Source organism: Aptenodytes patagonicus, chromosome 5, assembly GCF_965638725.1.
Source record: "Aptenodytes patagonicus chromosome 5, bAptPat1.pri.cur, whole genome shotgun sequence".
NCBI lineage: Eukaryota > Metazoa > Chordata > Aves > Sphenisciformes > Spheniscidae > Aptenodytes > Aptenodytes patagonicus.
In genome coordinates, this window is record NC_134953.1 from 16,153,615 (window position 1) to 16,177,437 (window position 23,823).

General features: G+C 36.1%; 1 protein-coding gene across 3 annotated transcripts in view; it reads right to left on the minus strand.

Annotated features, from left to right (window-relative positions):
• The window catches only part of LOC143160727 (adhesion G protein-coupled receptor A1-like), a 296,528-nt gene that overhangs the window by 53,834 nt on the left and 218,871 nt on the right, over positions 1 to 23,823 (minus strand). For all 3 annotated transcript variants that reach the window (XM_076338820.1, XM_076338822.1, XM_076338821.1), the window contains 2 exons: positions 3,011 to 3,218; positions 1,866 to 2,074 (listed from right to left, as the gene is read on the minus strand). In XM_076338820.1, coding sequence (XP_076194935.1) covers positions 1,866 to 2,074; positions 3,011 to 3,218 — 417 coding nt within the window. The remainder of the gene's footprint in view (positions 1 to 1,865; positions 2,075 to 3,010; positions 3,219 to 23,823) is intronic.

Genomic DNA, 23,823 nt, shown 5'->3' on the forward strand with positions numbered 1-23,823 from the left:
TGTGTGTATATATATATATATATAAAAATGACCTAAGGTCAAGCATCTTTTTCCTTAAAAGTGACCGTGAAACATAAGCTAAGGAACATATCACATTGTTTGCTACCGTATCAATTGCAAAGCAAGGGTGAGTCCAAGATTCTATTTTCTTGTCTTGCACAGATAAGAATGGAAGATGCACACAGAAAAAAAAGCAAAGTTGAATTACCATAAAAAACCAAACACAAGACCTAAACCAGAATTACATACCAGATGCAAAAGCCGCAGTAAAAGGTGCCTCAGTTGCCCTTACGGTTGTAGAAAAACCAACCTGCTACATCTTATCAGAGATAAATGTGCATTCGGCTTTACAAACCAAAAATTAATTGTAGCCCTGATATCAGTATATGATTTTTGCAAACAAAATGAAACCATGAAATTGGTTGTTTGCAAGCAATTAGTTAACATTTAATAACTACCCAAAGTTTAAGAAGAACAGGCTGAACCCAAGCAGTTGAAGGAGGAGGAAGCCATTTTGGGTGTGGCACCTGCAAAGTCAACAGGTGCTTTCTTTAATGAATTTAGAAAAACATCCTCAAAGCAAAATTATGTTTCACATTCGGGGAAACAAGCGGCTGGGGGAAAAAAGGGAACTCATAGAAGCTGTAGAATATGAGGTATATTTGATGTTGCCAAATCTTAGGAACAGCTCTTCAATTCTGAACAGTTCTGGAATGGGTGAAAAAATGTTCAAGTAACTCTGAGGGAAATCAGTTCTTACGAAGTGGACGATAATATCCGCATTTAACTCGTGGGTGCCACAGCCTTGTGCTATGATTGGCTGCCATCTGGGCTCCATCTGACAGCAGCAGATTGGTATTCTCTGCACACGTCCTCGCAATTCCTGTCGCCTACGTTTGCTGTCCCTTACACACACACAGAGTACATTATTTACTCAACTATAAACATTTCTGTAACGTACACAAGCAGCATCTACAGTGCAATCATGCACTGGCATTCAGGATCAATCTGGTATTAGTAGTACACATCTGGCTAATCTTTTTACAACTGGTTTATAAAAAATATTTTTAACGGTGCAAACATTTTCTCACCTATATATGTTAGAAACCTCTCATTTTTTGTTTGCTTTCCTTTATTCCCTGAATAATAACAGGTCATTATTGCACGCATAATATTTTTGCTTTCATGAAAGTAACTTTCTGTTAAGCAGGATAGTTAAATAACTGCAATGGGAACTGTAAGTGTGACTGAGAACAGACCAAAGCAGGCTGATGTGTTAGCACTGCACAGAAATATTTTTCTTCACGAACAGCAATTTCCTAAGAAGGCTATCAGCATTGGTATACAAACTAAAACTCCTACAGGATCAACAAGGATGGCACTGTCCTTACTTAAAAGAGCGGAAGATGTTATTCCTCTCCATTTATTAAATGATTCAACATTGCGGTATGCCTGCAACTAATTAGTATGATCAACACAGTGCAGGGCAAGAACAAAAGCAGACCAGCCTCTGAGATGTGCTGATGTAAAAGCACACAGGAGTATACATTTTTAAACCCTGTCCTATAATTTATAACCATTACATGCTAATCATTTCTTGATGGAACTTTCATTTGTAAGACTGAATTTAACATCATTTCTGATTAGGCCTCTCACTGGATATTAAAACTGACCACCAGGTTTATTCACTTACTAGCAGTTAAATAACTTACTTTCTTTAAGACTGTCTTATACTAAACATTATAAAAAACAGAAGGTCAGTTACTGACAAGTAAGAATGGTACAGATGCACATAAAAAGAACATATATGTATGGCAAAAGAGAGAGAGAGAAATATAGGTATATTTGCTAAGTCATATACTTACCATTAGCACTGCAAAGTTACTGAAGTGTGTACTCTGAATGGTGGTAATATTGCCTGCAGAACTAATTATGTGGCACCCTTCTCCCCACCAGCCTCCATGTCCATCCAGAAGGTCAAAATCCCAGAAGGCTGCAATGGGGTCTATACCCCTTGCAAAGTGCCTCAACCCTATAGTAAGAGGGCTGGTGAGGTTTCCAAAACTGCATCCATCTGCAAAAGCAACAAACTGAATCAGAGAGATGGAGTGGAAAACCCTTTATTGATGAATGCTGTGTGAAGAGATCAGATACACTAAACGATGGGGAAAAAAGCAATAGACGTATACTCTTAATGGTCAAAATCAAAGGTAGTGCTCACATGCAGAAAAGTTTGCAATAGTATAAATAAATCTGAACCTTTCAGTCCCATAATGCGTCCAAATGATCTAATCGTCCTTCACAAAGCACATTTTTTTTGTTTCAGATTCTTCAGTTACAACCAGTGTTAAACTATTGCCCATGTAACTGCAGAAACGGCTCAGTTTCATGGTATGATTAATAGCTGAGACAATTCTGCACTTTGAAAGTCACATTTAAACATTTTAAAAATGTTAATAGAAATGACAGCACTATTCAGTATCAAATAAAATTAGTAAAATTGCCTGTGTGAATAATTAATCAAATAAGGACTCACTAGCACATACAATATATCACATTTAGACAAAAGCCTTTAACAACACCTGTTTTATGTCCATCGTATCAGAAAGTATACTGGTGAGTATTGATACATGCAACAGGGCACTACTCCCACTCCAAAAGCCTTATTTTTATCAGTGTCTAGGACGTTAACATTGCAATTTTCATTGTAAAGAGTAAGACAAGGTTCTTTCCTATAGCACTGTGCTTTAAGAAACAAGCATCTGTAACAACACTGTCAACAAACAGTAGTCCAAAATTGGCATTCTAGTCATACAGCAAGTGCATTTCTTTATTTGCAGGATAATTTGAATAAAATCATGCAGATAGGAACAATTGCGAACATTTGTACTAAAGAAAGAGACTGTTTCCAGCCTCTCAGCACACTGTACACTCTGCTGCTCTATTCTCTACATAACCAAGTATACCGTAGCTTTTAGATTAAAGGAAATAATGCATAACAACTCCTCACCTATTTTAGCAAAAACAGCTGGTGTGGCAACCGTCCTACGTTTCCCATCGTCTGCAAGATTTGATGAGTTTCCTGTGCTAGGAAAGAGTTTTCCATTCCGAAAGACAATAAACTGTAGCTTGCAAGTGGAGTTATCAACAGATTGCCAGGCTGAAGACTGAGAGAAGACAGACTGTGGCAAATGAACTGAAGCTACTGCTACAGCATTCTGTACAATGAGAAAAAAAAAGAAACATTTAAAATGCAAATCACAACAGGGCTGCTTTCATGATGTTTTAAACTCCTGTACAAGAAATGTGTGCTGCCTTCCTTTTCCAACAGACTGGAAGCAACCAAAGAAGCACGAGCTGTAACCATGGGAATAGGATTGGTACAGTGCATATTAAAAGGGAAAACGTTTTGATTGAATGTGAGAGTCTATATGGTCAAGCTCCCTGCTGCAGAGGTGAGAATGGTTCTTACCGTGCCTGCTAGAGGGTCCATCAACACTGCAGATCTGATTTAAAGAGACAACCTCTACCAGGCTTTCTCCTTCACTTAAAACAGAATCAGACAACTTACATTGAACATTTCTCCGAAAGGGTACTTAAAGAGTATAAAAATAATTTTATTAATACAAAAAATTACATCAGCAGAGAACTGCAAGTGCAGCAAACAACACATTTTATGAATATGTTTTTCTTGCTTCATATAAGGAAAATCAGTTAACTCTGTGTTTTAGTAATGCAGGATTAAAAAATATTACAAGCACTGATGTAACAGAAGAAACCAAGACGGCGCTAGGAGAAAATGAATGAAGACTGTCAGATCACTATAATAGCTTTGAATTGTGAGTGTGTTATATGCCCTTCTACAAGCAGATAATTCCCTTACAGCAGAGCTATAAAATACACCAAACATTATGTTCGGAGGACTTCACTCATCAAGCATTTTTTTCCTACCAAAGTAGCAAACTAATCATTAAAGGCTGAGATATTTACAAGAAAAAACAAATGATGAGCAATGGGAAAATAAACAGGGAGTCTGTCCTGAGCCTTGAAGTGAAAAGTGTATGTATTTAAAAACAAACAAACTACAAAATGTTCTAATTTGCATTTCCCCCAAGGGCAAAGTGTAGCTTCTGTGCACATAATTTACATAGATTATCACACAGTTTCCTCATAGCACATGTGCGCTACCTCTTTGAGAAGTAAAACAATAATCTTCACCATCATGTAAACAAACATGACATTAATATATGTCCGTGTGCTGGGAGAAATACACATGTGAGAGATAAAAGGTACAACAGAGAACAGCAAACTAAAATGAACATGAGAAGCATCTAGTGACCTCACGATAAATATGGGCAAAAAGCATGAGTAGTCTGTGATGTCATCGGGATGCTTAAATAAACAGATAAAGGCTTTTGTACAGTTTTCTCTTTATTACCATGTATAGTTTGGAAAGTTTTTGTGATTTTAAAAATAAAAATGCCAAAAATTCCTTTTTAAAATAAGTATTTAATCTAGGTGATGCCACTTATTAAAAATACTCAGGAAAAACAGAGCAAATAGCAACAGGACATTTCTACATTAGATTTTAAAATTACTGTGAAGGCTTTAATTGGAAATAACTGAGCTAAATGTCCTTAGATTGTTTCCACTGCCTAATTCACTAAAGCTATCATAATTGGCTTTATCTCACACTTCTTAAAAAGACATATTTTACTCTATGATAACCCAAAGTATCTGTATATGCTGAACCTCTGATGATACCATTTTGGCCATGAAATTGTTATCAATACATATGTACAGAAATTTTTAGAAGTGTCATTTGTCAAACCCCAGATCACTTGTTGAGGACTTATCTGGAGATGTACAGAAGTGTAAGAGAAGTTACAGTGTGATTAACTTTATATTTATATTGGATTTTTATTATTATTCTGTGCTGGAAAAAGCAACAACAATGAGATATTAAGTTACACTAATTACTTATTATACACAAAAAGAGAAAGCTAGAAGCATCTGAATAAGCTTATGATAATGAAACCAACAGCTAAAGGCACTGGGATAAGCAACAATGTGCTATGACTTGACAAAAGCAGTCCTACACAAGCCAGAGAAAACAACAGGTTTATAGCACTTCTGCTAAGGGGAAATCATCTAATTCATTGTGGTTATCTAATTTCTTCTCCATTGGGACTTACTGATACCAATGGGAAAAAGTAATGGTGTAGAGAGAGCTTGGCTGTGAGACTGGGAGGCGCAGAGAAGAAGCTGCACACACCTGAGGCACAGAGAGCTGGCGTGCAGGTCTGATGACAGGTCACACAGCTGGGGAAAGATCAAGGTGATGTCCACCCCTCACCTCCTCACTATCGCCCCGTCACACAGAGACCCTTCACTATGTAGCATAAAAGAAAGGAACCCGATCACGGTGCCCCAAGTCTTACCCACAGACTACAGCTTCGCCTCACAGGGGCAAAGTCAAATGCAGTGAAGAAAAGCTGTACACAGCCTACAAATGGATTTAGTGTGGACTGGTCGCACTCCTCGGGCTGACTGAGCAAATCTCACACATGCAGCAACATCAAATTACTTACATGACAAAAAGGCACATTTACAGAAAACGATTTCCTCATTAGAGTTCAGGAGTGTTTTTCCTTATTTGTCTCCTCAAAATGTGCCAAGAATATGAATACCCATAACATTAACTATTTAATAATCTTGGCTAAATAATGTCTACAGTCACTTCCTGGGACACAATTTAATTGTGACCACTGCCCTATGTGTGCTTGTTATTTCAAACAATTTCTTTTGAGTCCAGGCAGTCTGGTGGAGCGAAAGGCAAAGGGACAGGGCTGTTCCTTGACTGGACAAATGTACACGTAAAGTCAAACTACTCGCTGCACATCAAATATTTACTTTACGTAGAAATTCCTCGGAATTAAACATCAAACTGTCTGCTACAGCAACATGCCTGCCAACAAGCTCCTGTGCTAGGATATTAATGAAAAATGCACACATTGAGAGTGCCCACACATTCACAATGCTGTTTAAGAACATGAGTAAATATTTGTGAACAATTTTTACATCTAAGATATGTAAGAATCTTCTTTCCAATAGCATTAGTCATTATTCACAGGAGAGGGATGATCTAAGCACTCAGGCAATCCCTGTTATTGTGGTAGAAGATGGATGGAGCCTGACTGGAGGCTCAGTCTTGGATCCTGCTAATCTTATGTGTGGTGATGAATAAGTCAGTTCCCCACTCTTGCCTCAGTTTCCCTCTCACTTAGTGAAATAAAAATGATGGTATTTCTTTTGCTCTATAAGGTGTTCCAGAGTCCAGAGATGAAACACAATATGGGAACAGATTATTACTAAAACCAACGACAGTAACATCAAATTTTGAGTGGACGACTGTGTTTCAGATGTTTCAAAATCCACATAAAACATGTCATTTTTAAAGATTTTATTTGGACACCATATCACCACATCACATAAGAACTGACATTTCCGAGCATGCTAGTGGCAGCATCTCAGGAAGCTGCTCCACCTCTAAGAGGGGAGAAAGAGCACTAGAGACAGAATCACCATCAAGTGTCCTGCATGGGAGCTGCAGCTTTGCAATGACACAGGTCAGCACCAGCATCTCATATTTTCCCTAGAAAAGCTTAGAGTCTGTGTCAGCAATTTACTAAGTTAGGATTTAGACATTCTCTGAGTGTTTTCAAAACAGAATGTCAATAATCCCTTCATGACTCCATTTCACTTTTAGTCCTATTAACTGGATTGGACTGGCATTCATTAGAAAAAGGAAATCCTGAACATACTGTAGATTTTTCTAAGGAATATTTTTCTGCTGGAAAATGCCAGTGTTTTAAAATGAAATCTATCCACAGACATCCACCTATTTGTGCATAAATATGATAAAAATGATGCAAATTTCAAAACAACCCAGTTATCTCCCATGTCATCTGCCCAGATATTAAAAAATCTGCTGTGTGACCTGCAGCCATGGAAAGAGGGTTTATCAGCTCTAAACTAGCTCTGAGGATTTTTCTGGGAGGGCTCCTAGGACTCCTGGCTTCCAAGACTTCTTGGAACCCAGGAAACTTTCCAAAAAGCCAAATGAAAGGCTGTTTTGAACACTCTGAATCATAATTTGGAAAGTACAGTTTTGTAAGTACTTTTGAAGTTTCATTTTTTGTTTCCATTTCAGAGCTAATTTTTTGTGTGTGGAATTTTTCAAAATATCTGAGGAACAGAAACAGCACAAATAAATTCAACTGGATCCCAAAAGTTTTTAATTTGAATGGAAAACCTAATTCTAAAGAGGAAATGGTCCTCAAGATATTGAGAGCTATAGACTCTTGACATTTTTGCAGCTCATGCATGTGTGACCCTTATTAAAAATGTTTTAAGGGGAAAATGAAAGATTTAAAGTGAAGTTTTTCCCCAGGCATTTCATTCTGGTCAGCAGTCCCTTCCTTATAATCAGTGCTAGCATTTACAAGGAGTTTTTAAGTGTTTAGGGAAGACAGCCTCTTGCCTTAGGTGCCTTTGTGATATGTTGGCCCTTCTACTTTCATGATTCTTTAAAGAGATCTGCCCCCATTTTCAGCATTGCTTCCCCATTATCTTGTTCTACTTGTCTAAAATTTAGCGTAATATTGAGAGACCACACCCATTATCAGACAATCATTATCAAGGAAGATACTCGGTAACCACTGTAAAATGACATAAATCAAATTATTTTCAGTAGCTCTTCCTTGCGTATGCCTTGATACTAGACTGATTTTGAGTTCAAGCACAGTATTTCTGTTTGAGATAAAACATAATTCATCGGAAAGCCTCCAACTCTGAGTTCTCAGAACAGTCATAAGGTATATTTTTCCAGTCGGCAATTTCCTTAACTTAAAAACCAGCACCTTAACAAGAGGTCAGAAGAAAACTGGAGGGGGGAAAAAAAAAAGGAGTAAATGAAATCACCTGAACACATGGCAGGGAACTGGAAAAGCAGCTCCACTGCTTCCAGACGTTAAAGAATCTGATGAGGTGTTTTATAGATTCAGATGCAAGATGCCATATATTATATTATTAAAGATCCATGGGCGTTGCCAAAATAGGCACAAGCTAGATGAAGTTACAGGAGCAGTAAACAAAAAGTAGAAACTAAGCTCTACAGGTAATAACATATATTACTAAATATGTACTGAGTTAACAGTGTGGTCATCATCATAAAATCAAGCAAATAAAGTATTTATACATATACAATAGATTTTATTTAGGCCCTCAAACAAGACAGCAGCTCCTTAGAAGCAACTGAAGATTTCAGTTTGGAGTTTATGTTAAAGGTTTGGCGGTTAACATAACAAAAAAGTGCAAAATTGTTTTTTCAGCTGTCTCTCCCGGTAGATATTTAAATAACACTCCTTTGGAATTATCTCAGCACATGATATATGAGATAAGGGCAGGCATTTGGCCCAGCACTGTGAGGCTTTAGGTAGACTCTATATGAGTACTGATCTCTTTTTCTGGTATGAAAATTATCAACAAAAAACCCCCAAAATTTAGACTATGTGGGAAAATGCAAAATAAACGTGCTGTAAAAAGAATGGAAACAATGCCAGTTTGAAGAAATATGGTTATACAAGACACATACGCAATGATAAACAATTTGACAGGTCCTAAAATAGGTAGGATTGATTTTTTTTTTTTTTTAAATGGGAGGGTACCAAGCAAGGAAAGTCGGAGATCCCCAGCTGTGTTAACTTATCTATATAACCTTCCTCCTGATTTGTTACAGTTTAACTACCCTTTTTAGACTGCTGTTTAAACACAAGTCTGGAAAGGCTCAGGGATGACTAGCAAGTGAAAAGCAGAATTTATATAGATTCCTAGAGAGAAATGAAGAGGTACCACCAAAAATGCAACATAAAATCACCTGGCTGTTGAGATGAAATTGCTACGCATGTTAGGATTATTACGTGATAAAGTCATTACGGAGTAATGCTGCAGTCCACATCCATCTCAATATCTGGAAACCTAAGTACAGAGTCCAAGATATCTTTGTTCTAGCCAGGCATAAATGCTGTTTTAATGCATAGTGAAAATGTGGCATCAACAAGAAATATAGGCAAATTGTATGAAAAGGTACAAAACCATCTTAATGTGTGTTTTTAATGTGTGTAATTAATAATAAAGGTTTTCTAGAGTCATGCTATAGAAATGTTAGATTTAGCAAACAGCATGGAAATTTTAGAAAAGCTGGTAATATAAAATAATCTTGGAAAACCTGATCATCAGTAACCCTTTTCTAATAAAAGTAAAAAATAAATGTAGTCTCCACATTAGGATTTTGTATTTCAAATTTGAAAACTTGGCAAACTCGGGAAATCAATTGATAAAAGTTAACTGGACTTAAAAGATCAAGAATAGATTAGCAGATCAAAGAGGACAATGAGTATAACCAGAAAGCCTATGAAAAGGAAAAAAAAATCCCACTGATCAGTGAAACAAAATAGTATTTTAAGTTTCAAGAAATGGATGGATACAGTGTTAATTGCCAAAAACATTTTACATACAGCAGTAAGTTCTTCAGATCTATATTAAAAAGAGAGCAAGGAAAGAAGTAGAGCTGCCATATAGAAAGAATCAGGTAGATATAAAATAAACTAGAAAAAAATCAGGTAATACATTTTTTATTTAACCTCAGTGAAAGTGTTGATGTTTACATGGAGACAACGTTAGGATCAATAATAAGAATATAAAAATTGCCACAAATGTCAAAGCAAAATTCAGTAAGAGCTGAATACTGTCATACAAATCTTTGAAAGAACTGACACATGAAATCAAAGGACAATTATAATTTTTTTTTTTAGGAATCTACCAAGTTGGTCATAGAGCAATGATGACTGCTCTGGAAAACAATCTGCACTTAGGGTGAATGAGTGAACCAAGTTTGGCATGTAGATAATGGCATAGACCTATGCACGAATGAACAACTTTATCGCACAGTTCACAGCATCACTCACAGCTGCCGCTACCATATTTGTCTGCTTCTGTGTCCAAAGACAGGCCGCTTTTAACAAGTTTGGAAGAGTTGACTGGTAAATTGCATGAAAATGTGGTGCCCTTTAGGCACTTCTGTATGGACCACTATGCCATTGTTTCTGCGTTCCAGTGTGATGCGTTGAAGTTGCTTATGCATTCATGCATTATTCCTCCAAACCATAGGTCAGCATTTAGGACTTCATTATTAATGCATCCATGAAAATATGGTCAGAAAATGCTTTCTTAGAAAATTTTTCTAAGAAAAGGAAAATGGGTGGAATTCTACAAGCAACAACTGACCTGTTAAGCTTATACTGTGAGGGAAAAAGAGAAAAGGGGGGGAGGAATCAAAGAAAAAGATAACACAAAGGGAGACAGGATAGGTTTACCAAAGGTAAATAATGCCACACCCACATGATAGTCCTCCTTGACAACTGTTTTTCTAGACAAGGCAATTCACCCAATTTCTTTGGTTTTCAATAAAATATTGGATGCTACATAGAAAACTGTTAGCTGAGTTGAGACATTGAAGATTAGTAAGAAATAGTGTCAGGTGAATAAGGAACAAGCTAAAATTGATAATACAATTATTTTATTTGAAAAGGGAAGACAGGCTGGAGTGAATATATCCAAAGTTTCTATGACAATCAGTTTGGGGACTTCCAATTTTCATTTGATGACCTTGAAACAAAGAGGAATGTCATCTAAGAGAATGTTCAAAATCATGTTTTACAGATTTATAGTCAGAATTTCTGTTACAAGCTGGTGAAACAGAGCACTTTGGAAAGCAACAGACAAGGAAAAGGACCTGAAAGCACTGACTGATCACAGGATGATTCAGAGCCACTATGATTTAACAATTAAAAAAAGACAAATACAATCCAGAACATACAAGATGACGCATTTCCATTAGACAGGGAAATACTCTGATTTTAAAGGCCTAATCAGAAATATGCTACATGATTTTGATCAACTGGGCTCAGGAAAAATCAGTCCAGAATAGAATGGGTGTAGAGGATGGTTAATAGGGTCACCAGTAGAATGAATAACTTGTTTCACAAGTGCAGAGTAAAAGAGTTTAACTTTGCCAGCCTAGCAAAATGAAAGAAGAGGCTGTGCCTGCTGTCTTTAAAAGTACCAGAGGAATAGCATCTAGAGAGCAAGAAACATCATGTGAGCAAATAGCCAGCATGAGCACAAGGACAAACAGGACACTGGTCAAGAGCAAAAAATGCAGACTTAAAAGTATGAAAATGTTTCCTAGCCTTTATAACAGAGAGGACAGGATAGCTTTCAAAGATTATGGACACACACAAAAAAATTACCTACTCTTGAGGGAGTATTTGAAAACTTTATGATGGAATCACACAATGCAGTTAGAAAAGTTTTGGTTTATTTCTCTGTTTTACAAGAAGTGTCTAAAATTCCTTTTGAGAACTCATGAATTCCCTGAATAAAGGAATTCCTGAACTTCCTATTTCTACTTACATCCCCATACAGTTAATAGAGTTTGTAAAAATCTCACTAAGAAGAAAGAGAGTTTAAAAAACTATACAGTCCTGGTAGATTCAAGTGACTTACATCTGCAATAAAGGAACATTGAGCATGGAAATGATTTTATCATTCTTTTGAGAAACAAGAAAAAAATTCTGCACACATATAAGAGCTGCAGACAGTCAGCAAACTTGAACACTGAGACAGTTATTTAATGTAGACACATATTTTAGAAATCTTAAAATAAATGTCTAAAAATAGAACAATTAAACACAGATCTCACATGGAATAGTAAAAAATGAAGACATAGGCATGTCTCCATTACTTATCTTCCTATTATTTGTCCTTAAAATTGAAGAGATCTTTAGCACTTAAGTTACAAGAGCTCAGTCTCCTATACTGCGTGATGGTCAAGACGGCAATACCCATCAGACTACTGACACTCAGATGAACATTCCTAATATAGAATCACATAAAAATGGAATCACCCTAGTCACTACACTACCATTCCTAAACAAGAATCCCAAATTTACTCTACCTGAAATAGAATATAAAGTGAAGGTATCTTTCCTTTGTGGTAGCATCAGTAATAGCACTAGTGGGTAACCTTCTGGCTCTGAATAAAAGACCAAATCCTTTCTTTACACTGTTGGATCGGCTAGCAATCTCCCATACACTCCGGCTGCACCTATAGGTAGGGCCATACTACTTAACTCCAACATCGTGGTGACTTCAAAGAAAGCCTTTGCAGCAATTTGAGTATCAGTTGAAACAGGTGATTCTGCAAAAGCCTCAGAAAACACAACGAATCTGCAGACAACCTCAAACATTATTGCTCCAGTATATACAATGTAAGAATAAGGATTAAGAATGACATTTGTAAATGATTTACTGCCGATAATTTGTTAGTATATTTTCTGCGTATTTCACAATTGCACATCAGCAATCTCATTTTAAAATTTCCAAGTTTTCCCCAAGTTTTCACCTTTTATGGTAAGGTATCTTTTGCCCAAATGTTGACAACAGAAAAAACACTGTAAAGCACAACAAAAATCAATAATGAGGGAACAACATATATCAATTGAATTATATGTAAGAAACACAACACAATTTTGTTATAATGTTAATTATTAGTTTTTATATTTAATTTAGATTGTTTTTATTTTAAGGATCTTTTTAGATTTTTCAGATAGCGCTGAATGACAACTGCTTCAATTCAGCGTTCCTTATTGCAAGTCAAGCAGAGTCTGTAATAGACTTGCCATAATGCAGAAAGTTATGCCAGAGAATGCATAAAATTGGTCTTCCTGGGAATGTAAGAGTTCTTAAGGGTGGCTTATGAGTTTTCAACTGGAATTTAAAGGGTGTTTTTGGGGGAAGATCCTTGAAGTCTTAAAGGATTTTGGACACACCCCAAAATTCACATTGTAACTTTCCCTTGTTTTCCTCTGGCCCTACAGAGACTCACTGCAGCTTCATTTTTAAAAAGGATGGCTTCTGGCAGTGCACTCTACAGGAAGACTCACCCTCTTAGGGGTTTGGTTCTCTGAGCCCTTCAGGGATTCATTAGCTCCTAGAAATACTACATTTTCCTCTGAGCAGCCTGGGATGAAGGAGTATTTTTCTTTTTTATTTAGAAACTCAGTTCATCTTCAGGCATTAAATATGTGAGATCTTTCTGGAAAGATGATAAGCATCTTCAATTTTATTATTACATTGATGAGACTGTGGTTTAAATTGTTGCAGATGTACTCAGAGGATAGGATGGGCATATGCTAAATTGTTAGAATTTTTAAATATAAAGTCACAATAAATAGTCTCGTGAGCTGTCTAGGTGGAACATTCAGCTACATAATTACAAAGCTATCACCATGGATCTTAGGAAGGGCATCATAATTATACAGAATACCTAACTAACCAAATACCTTTTACAGCTCATTGACCACTGAATTCAATTATACATAAGTATTACCAGTTTAGAAGAAGGAATCATGCGAATTCTAGCTTCAGTATAACTCGCATACATGAGTTTTTTTGCCATGACCGCTTTTAATTTATTTTTTGAACTAGGTAAATTGTGTTAATGTAGGCCTCATAACAGGCTTACTTTCTGCATGGTCCATAGCTTAGTAATTGTCATCATAAGAAACTATTAGGAGTGGGAAAGAGAATATCTCCCACTACTCAGACATAAAGCGTTAACAAAGATTTTTCTAAAGTTGGAGAAACACAATTTGATTAAAAGGAGAAGGGATACTAGCTGGCTTATATGCATAAGAAAAACCACTCTGTACTAAACGAAATTCATATGCATTTTAATAGAGTGTAGTAACATACCATGACAGATTTTATGATTTTTCTAAAGTCTTAGATAACTTTTGTATATCCATTTATTGAATATGAGTACACAGTGATGCAACCATTAGGTAATACAGTCATTCAAAATGACCGACTATTGCAACTATTTAATCATGCTAGATGATAGGATTTCTAATTTCACTGATGTGGTATTCACACTTAGTTAAGCTAGATAAATATAAAGTTCATTTAGTAACGTAAGTGGGAATGTAGTGAAAAAGATTAATTCAGAAATTTTTAATAAACTGTTTTGCTATAATTTTCCTGAGGCAAAGTGGGCTTCTACATTGCATAAAATGTACAGAAGTCCAAGTACTAAGTGTTTTTCTGCTGCTGCCTTTTCATAAAGATGACTGCAATGAAAAGCTGACATTGCTGCTTGATGACTACTGAAACATTGCCCCTGTCTGATAAAGGAGGAAAGCTGAAACTGCTGAAAATTATTTTAGCAATTCGGGTCTTTTAGGAAGTGAATTCAAAAGTTCCACACCATGAAATGATTCAATATTCTGCAGATTTTGAATGATTTGGATATTATCCTCAGGAATGATCCCTACTGCCTATAGCCATTAAACAATTTAGACCCAGCATTACTCCCGCAAGCCATAACTTGGGCAAGGCACACATTTCTAGAAGTGGATGTGAGATCACTACTTTCCTTTGCTATATAGAGACAGTTAAGTATTTGTAAAAGAAAAGTGGTAAGATCGTCTTTTCTTTAGTTCACGTATGAACAATCACACCTTCCTTCACTCTATTACAAGATACAACTTCACTATCCTCACAATAGTCAAGAAAATACACCTTTTCAAGAGGAGCAAATATGATTTCTTCCCTCCTTCTGTTCCCAAACTCAGTTTTCCATTTTGAAAAACTGATATATTTTAGTCTCCAACTTGCCACAACAATAATCTGCTTCCTGAATTTCAGTCACTCAATCAATTTATTAGCTTCTATGGTGCAGTCAGAAAGCATGTGTCGTATGAAGAAATGTAAAAAAAGTGAGTAAAGAAAGTATGGTTACACCGGCAAGAGTGAGGTTCTGAGTCACAGGAGTGTCTTCACATTTGGATGAAAGTACCCAAGGTCTCCAGACCCTTGAGTTGCATGGTGGTAAAGTGGATGTATATCATTGATGGCAAGTGACATGTTAAGAGAATTCTTATAACTGAGATGTTGAGTACGAAGGAGAAGACAGACACTCCACTATTGCTAGTGCCTGTAGTTGTTAGTAGCTGCTGCTCCCCAAAGCTCCCATGCAAAATCACGTACCCTGCTCCCTAAGTCTCACACACATCTTCAGGATTCTGATGCACCCAGTGTGGACACAAAAGACAAGATATTGAGCTCAGTATGACAATGAAATGGTAAAGTCAGAATATCACCTTTAAAGTTCAGTTCTGGCCAAATGCCATGCTGAACACCTAGTTAGAGCAAAACCAAACATAGATTTGGCATGTTTGTGTGTGAAATAAGAGACCATAGATATTAAAGGGATTTATCCAAGGCTACATTTAGATGAACTAATTATCAGCACTAGTGGGTCCAAATTTGTGCCACAGTGTTGATACGAGCCTTTGTTTCTGTCATACTTTCCTGATAGCTGAGCAGAAAAGGAATGGAGGAAAGGAGTCCGTCTAGAAAGAAAGTCGTCAATTCGTTAAGAGTAGTACCCTTTTCCAAGCCATTCTACTTTTAGGTTATATACAGAAATCGGATATTGTCTGATGAATAGTATTATCTCCCCATTCCTTTTTTAAAGAAACAATGTAAGTTGTTATTCTTGCAAGTAATATATTTGTAGACATGTTTTCACCAACAATCTAAACTAGAGTCATGAGGAAGCTTTGAAAAGAAAACATTGATGCATACATAAGTACATTATATCTATAGTTCATGTGAAAATCTGTTGTGTCGGTCTTTTGGTTCAGCCAGAAAACATTCAGAGCCAAACAGAACACTTTTACCTCCAGCTGAATCACATGTACTCTCTTTGTCCTCATCATAGATTACTAGTTTATCTGGACAGACTCCTTAGCCCAGAACGCATCTGTTCTAACAAGCGCTTAAGGACAATCTATCTTGATTCATTCTACTAAGGTTTTCTAAGGGATTTGTCACAAAGTTATGTGAACATCAAAAATATTTGCTAGCATTATCCACAGTAAAATCCAATAACAACCACAATGGAAGTGAGGTCAGAGTGAACCTTCCATCAGACCACGTCTCCACCAGTCTAGTGATCACTTTATACAGTCCTGTTAGTTGAAGAAGGTTGGAAGAAACCTAACTCTTATTTCTTAATGTTTCACAGATGCCAAGAAACCACCTAGGCATGTGTGCAAATTTTGCTTTGTTACTGCAAAAATAGTCACTTGACATAGTCCATGTTAGGCGTTTCATTTCTAAAAGCTGACTGAATTAAAATCTTAACCCTCTAGTCAAATCAAGTTTTGTAGCTCAGCTGCTACAAAATGGTGATGACGTTTTCCTGATTAAGATTTCAAAATACTAACATACATTATCAGTTCTTGTCATCAGTCATCACTACATGAAAACTCATAGTTCATATTGGGTGAGGATGGTTTTATATTTCTGTGGCAGTATGCACTGCATTGCTCTCACTCAAGCGAGCACCGTTGAGTTGAGGTGCCGAAGAAGGTCACTTGAGACTTAAATAGTGCATGAACCCGACTGAGGTCTGAACAAACCCCAGGAGGAGCATCCCCTCATTTCCATTCAGTGACTGTTGAGAACGAAGATTCCTAATATAATATAATAGATTTCTAATGTAATAGATTCGTTTAAATACTCAGATAGGTGCTAACCTAGCTGAAGTTTGATGGGATGAAACTCATATAGAAATAAATGAAGACTGAGAACTAAGAACTTAACATCAGTCTTCTCTCCCCATTTCTTAGATCAAACAAAAGGCAATAACAATAATCTTCTTAATTCTTCCAAATGCAAAGCTGCTTTCAGTTTGCAATGTACTACAGGAGAGGACAGAAAGCATAGCCTTTTCGTTTTGCTCATGGCTTTTGAATTAACTATTAGTGCTGCAGGGCCTGCATACTGAAAAAGCAACAGCAACATGTTCATTAAAAATAGCGGTCTATATGCCATGAAGTGTTCACTTTTTAAATCTTGTAAACTAGTTATATAAGCAGCAAATTTGCAATTTGATCAGTAGAAAATGAATTGTTTTACATTGTTATATGTAAGCATTCACAACAGTGTGAATATTTTTGGTCTTCCCCTCTTGCTCTACTGATTTTCTAATCTTTTTCAGTAAAGGTCAATTCTTCTGGCATCAGTATATTTAATGTGTTCACAAATTTATACCAAAGGCCTTTATTCTAAAGGGTTTCATTTTATCAGTCAGACACATCAACAGTGTGTATAATTCAGACTTTCTCAAGGGCTTCCACTGCCAAATTTGACTGTTGGGTTGTTTTTTTTTTCCAAGTGTGTTATCATTCTTGCTGAATCACTTCCAGCCTCCTATTAAACTGATATGCCTTTATTTTAGGCAGTAGCAATGTTCATTTTCTAACATAAAAACTTAATATGTTCACCATTTCACTATCTTTTTCTTCTGGACTCCCCAGTTTTACTTTCTGCATTAAATAGGATGGGAGTACTTTGCTGAATCCTGCACATGCATTTCTGGACTCTTACTACTGTTACTACCAGATGCTGATACGAGTACCTGAGTGTATGAATTAATTATTTAGGAGCGAGGATCTGAAAGAAATGTGCTCAAGAAGGGAAAGGGAAAGAAAATCAATACAGAAAAAAAATTGAGTCTCTCATGCCAACTGAAGGGCTAACATCATGTACAGAATTAATAACTAACATTATTAGCTGAAAGACAGTGTATTTGAGAAAAACTGGCAGAGTCCCAAATTGTCTATCTCAGCAACATGAAAGACTTAGGGTTTTTTATCATCAGGAATTCTGAGTCCTGGAAGCTCTATATATCTGCAATGATATGAAAACACTGCTGCCAAGGGCACAGACTCTACTAAAAACTGTATTCCCATTTTTCTCTATTGTCTAACATAAGGACGAAGTATTTTTATAGCAAGTATGAGGGCCTAGATAAAAACTAGAAAAGATCAATTTAGCAAACTAACGAATAGATTTTGATCCTTCTTCCCCAACTACACCTAGACTTATTGTGTTTTGTTTCTTTCATACAGGACACATTACCTGAAAAGCAAAGGTCTTCTCTTGAAAACAGCATTAAGTAAATGTCTCAGCTTTAACAAAATGAAATAACTTCAGTTAATGTCCTATTTTCTTCTATACATAAACATAAAATAAAAATTGATTGGCCACTGTGCTTTTCTGCCATTCTAAATGTTGATATTCCCACATTTCTTCAATAGAGCTACATTAAAAATGCAGTGACAAATACATTCATAAAAAAACAAAACTGTATTCACTAGTTATAAATATCTTACAGTCTGTCTCTTAATTTTATCACCTTGTTGGGGCTCTTTGAGGGACACCCCAAAAACATATTCTCTGTATTGTTTTGATATCCTCTAGCTTTTTAGATTTTTTTTTTTAAAATGTCTCTGTTCAGCAGCAATAAGCCAAAAATGATGCAGTCTGCATGTCTGAACAACAGCATTTTCTTGCTTTGTAACCTTGATGTGGAGAATGCAAGATACTTGTACTTGCTAAGCCATGGTCTATTCAGCATCATTGTGTTAGCATTACTCACCAAGTGGAATTAAAAACTGCACTACAGTTACCATGACAACCAGCTGTCTCCCACATACAGCATCAGTTTGAATTTGTGCAGACCATTTCTAACAATGATTTAAGTCAACAAATTCAGTATTACCCTGAGGTAAAAATCTGGTTTAAGAACAAATAAATATTTTCAGTTTCATAATACTACTTAGCTCAATACATTAATTCCAAGTATGACTTGGGAGATCTTCAGAGAGCTGCAGTGACTTTTTTCAGAAATTAAAAGTGAATGGTAATCTTCTGGCCAATATACAGTTGAGGACCACTGAAATTCTTGACCCAATGAACATGTAAGAAGCAATATTCAGTAAGGCGTTCTAGTATAAGCAATATTTTAAAATTTCTAGTCAATCATCTTTGTAAAACTGTCTCAACGTAGTAAGTGATGGAAGAAGAACACTACTCTTTTAGAAAGGTTTTAAATTTTTTCATTTTGATTTCATGGCCTTCTTTAAACTGTGCCTCTAAGAAGAAGCAGCATATGATTTGTTGTCCATTGTATATGGAGAAGAAAAGGCGTAAGATTCATAGAAGAGTTTGCGGGGAAAATGCTTTAGAATATTTATTTAATCATTTTCTAAAATTTACATTTGAATGATGCTGTTGATTACCTTGGGTAGTATCACTAACATCATCAGTGTATGCTCACTATACAGATTCTTACTAGAAAATAAAGTGTAATCCATGTTCATCTAAAAGTATCAGCCAGCAATTCTCCATTGGGAAAATAATCTGAAACTTGGAATATAATTTCTGGGCTGGGGAATTCTAAAATAAGTTCCTTTTCTAGTAAACTTGCAGGTTTTTGTTTTGTTTTGGTTTTAATAATCAATTTAAATGCAAAGATAAGGCCCAGTCACTTTTGAAACAGCTGAGCTATAAAGGAAGGAAGGAACAGGAGTATATCAAATTTATATCATATTTACAATGTCTGGTGAAACATCATACAATTGCATACTGGTCATCAGTATGAAGCAGCCACCTGGCAGTTTTCAGATCCTTTTGATCACCGAGCATGCTTTCAGTAGAGAATGGTCGGTTTTGATTGTCATTGCATAAACACATAATGGCAATGATGGCCAGATCTACTTGCAGAACAGTAGGATGTATTGTTATGAGGAGAGGGAAAACAAGAACCTCCGTAACAACATAAAACCCACATATCAGTTGTGCATTTGTATATTGAGTGTGGGGAGAGAGGGGAAAGTAAATGCTGAAAAAAAAGATGGTTAAGCTATTAAAAACGTAATGTATGGTCAAACTAAAGGTAATAAAGTAATAACACTATTTTTTTATGTAAGAAAGTATAAAAAAATTCAAAGACAGAAAACTTAAACAGAGTCTATATTTACTAAAGAAACTGCTAATGTTACATACTGAAGTATGTACATATTAATGATACATCCTACACTCAACTCATTTTTCTGGAAGCAAGTGCCACAACTAAACATTACTGCAGATTTCCCATTTGGTATATGATATAGCACTTGTTGCATCACAGAACTTAAAAACATGTCAGAAAAGAAAACTGGACAAATAAGTGTAATGCATTTAAAATTAAAACATTCGGAGGCTATAAGGAATCTGATGCTATTATAAGAAGTTTCAGTCTGTGAGAGTTATTGCATACTAACCCTGAGGAAAATACATAATAATAAAAAGTTTTAGTTTTAAGATAATGCTTTCAGTTTTAAGTAATTTCATTTATGTGGGAATGCTGGTCAGAGGACAAAGGCAGAAAAATATGTATAATCATAGAATCCTATCTAAAAGACTGAGGAAGGAAGTAGCACAGAAATGCACTCAGTCCTGGATCACTGTGGACACATTTGTTATCAGTGACAGGCAATGTGAAATCAAGCACAAACTGAAATCAAACCCTTCTTTAAGGTTACACTAAACCAAACTGACAGGAACAGTACATGCAAGAAAGAAAAAGAAATGGATTTCTATATATCACTTCGATCTTCAACAAAGGGAGTGCATAATGTTTAAATGTAAAAACAGAAGAATTCAAGGCAGAAGAGAGGTAGAAAGAAAGAGAAGGAATAAAATATAACCTGGGGCTCGAAACCCAGACAGGAAAATTTTTTTTGCCAGCAAAAAGGCTGCACAGTCAAAGGTAAATGACAATGGGAAAACAAATATGATTGTTACTGGAATTTAACAGATCTGTAACAATCCATTAACTCCTAGATTGAGCTGCAATGTAATATCATAAAATAAAATACAAATTAAAAGTAAATCAAGATGACAACATAGGCAGACGTGAATAATTTTGCCCTGAGGCTGAGTGTATACCCTTGTGTCAAGGATGTCTTAATGGGGTTAAAGTAGCATTGCTAACAATTAATGGATGTTTTCTTGCTACATTTCAAAAAAGTATTGACAGTGCCATTAAAAAAAAGATGATTATTTACTCTAAAGTCAGGGAAAAGGTCTTTCAGATAGCAATTTAAAAAACAGGAAAAAAAAATACACTCACCACTGTTTTCTTCTAAAATAGGACTCACCAAAATTTTTGAATAAGCTTGTCAGATCCATGCTTCTTGAATACAGTAGACTTATGGGTGTGTCTGTATTAACATTTTAGTTTAGATTTGGAACACTGGTCTGATATTCAGATATTATTTTCATCCTATCACATTCATGTCTGAATGCCAATTTTCAGAGAAATTTCATGATGGGATCTCTATTGCCATGCTTTCACAAAGTACTCTCACAGTGCACGATGTGGATTTCGTTTGGATGAAACAGTCACAAAATATAACTGATGAGTTACATGGGACCAGACTAGAGCTAATCTGGAACAAATGCCCTCAGATACATACAATGTTCATGTTGGATTCTCAGTACCATGTGTTTTGCTCCACAGATTTCCACCTATTGCATTGCACTACTTACTAAGGCGGGATTAAACAATTCTCACTTTTTACAAATTTCTTCTTCCCTTCTGTGACTCTGGTCTCTCCTGGTTCTCTTCCTCTTACGAGTAATTAATTCTGTCCTCTCCTAAGCCTCAAAACTAGCTAAAATGGAGCCCTTGCTCTTCCCTACACCATAACCCTCTTCTTTCTCTCCTTCTTTCTAAAACCGTGGAGAGCTCTGCAATCCCCACAATCATTTCAACCTCCACATACAACAACTAGAACTTCTATAGACTCATCATTATGGCTTATAACAGGTAACCTCGCCTGTTGTCTCATTCAAGGACAACTAACTGAACTGGAATTGAATGGCTTTTCCAAAGCAAAGGGAGTCAACAAACCTAAACTGAGATGGAAAGCTTCATCTCTAGACATTAATCTCTACTAGTAAATCTCCTGAAATAGATCTCAATCAGGCAATTAAAACCTATTGAAAAAGACAGTAGGAGAAAGAAATAGGGAGAAACAGGAAACGAGCAGCATGTGGCTCCCTAAATGGTATAGGGACAGCTGACCCGATCTGCCTGTGAGAATGATTTTATTAGAATAATGGCATTCTGACACAAAAATCTTGTACCCTATATATTCAGGTGACTAATACAATACCAGCTTGTTTAAGAAAACTGCCTTACTGAGCTCTTGTTTAAACTCTTATTTCAGAACAAATTCAGCCCAGTTTTGTGGGGCCATGAAGTTAAGCAAGTGTGCTGTAACTGCTACATTTAGCTTTAGATGGAAGAACTCAGATGGTGGAAGGGAAAGCAAGCTCGCCACTCTCCAGAAGTAACATCATGGTCTGGCTTTAAGATATATGCAGGTTAGCATTTCTTCAAAAGGCCAGGTTAAAAGCTGGAGCAAAACCCCCAAAGCAGCTTCACTCTGTTACTCCTGATTTAGATCTGCAAAAAGCAAGAAAAAAGTCTCCCCTTTCCCCAGAATACATAGTGCACTAAGAAGGAAATAACATTAGTTTATTTGAATGATAAGGACAGGAAAGCTAATGCTTGACATGCCAGCAGTTTTTCACCTTGTAGGAAAGTTCTAGATTTGTTTCTGAGGCCCAAATGCACTCCAGCAACCCCTGCTAACCCAAAAGCTGAAGAGACTTGCGATGACTTGAGTTTTTGTCTTCACTCTATTCCCACTCCTATTATGTCTGTTTCAGCAAGCAGAGATTTGAATAACCCTCTTTTATCTACAGAGGCTGGCATTTCCTATCCGAATATAAATATTCTAACAAAACTATATCACTATTTTCATTGCTGATTAACTGCTGATGGTAGACAGAGTGCCTCAATTCTACTGTCAGTCTTACAGTCCTTAAAAACACTAGCCTTTTTAATGTTTTAAAGTATGTATTTACTTGGTCACATTTTAATCTAACCCTGAAATATATTCTCATACGAAGCAAGGGAACGGCAATAATTTAAAAATGCACATTTTGAAAGAAGTTGTGATGTCTGGCTAGTTAGTGGATTGAATCAACGAACTGAGTAAAACAAAAATGTTTATTTTATTCTGACCAGTTAACCTCTTCTTAGATATACATAAAGGAATTGATACAATTTTGATTGGCACTTCCACTCATACAGTGAAAATAAGATTTTCTGTTATGGAGATAATCAAATAGGATATTTTTAAGACTTGGCTGACTGAAGCAATTAAGCCAATTCAAACTTTGTGTTTTAGATAGGTGAGTACATAATGAACTGAGAGTTCCTGAGAGAAGTCCATAATTATCTAAGGTGGAGAGAAGTGGACAGTAAAATTGAGTCTGCAGGCAAGAATTGTTGTATGTACCAATTTGAATGCCTAAAGCAAAACTTTTGCATTTGTTATCTTTGTGCATTTCACAGATGGTTTAGAACAGAATGTTGTAAGGAGCTACAAAGGGTTTTAAAAAGTGTCCAATTTTTTCTTTTTTTTTTTTTCTTTTCTACTTAGGCTTTTATTCATGACATTCTATCATTCATGACTTTAAGAAGAGGTATCAGAATATGTCCCCTTTTCAAAAGCTTAATCAGTAAAATATTTCTGTTGGTTATGGTTAACATAAAATCCCCACCATGATGTAAAACACTTGCACTGTTTCAGTGCAGCCCAGAGACACTTGCTCCATAGCTTGCTATCTTGCAGTGATCCTCTCCAAATAAAAGGTGCTGCAACAAGTGAGGATGAATGAGGAATTCCATCCATCGCTCATTTTTCTCAAATATATTTTCTCTTTTTC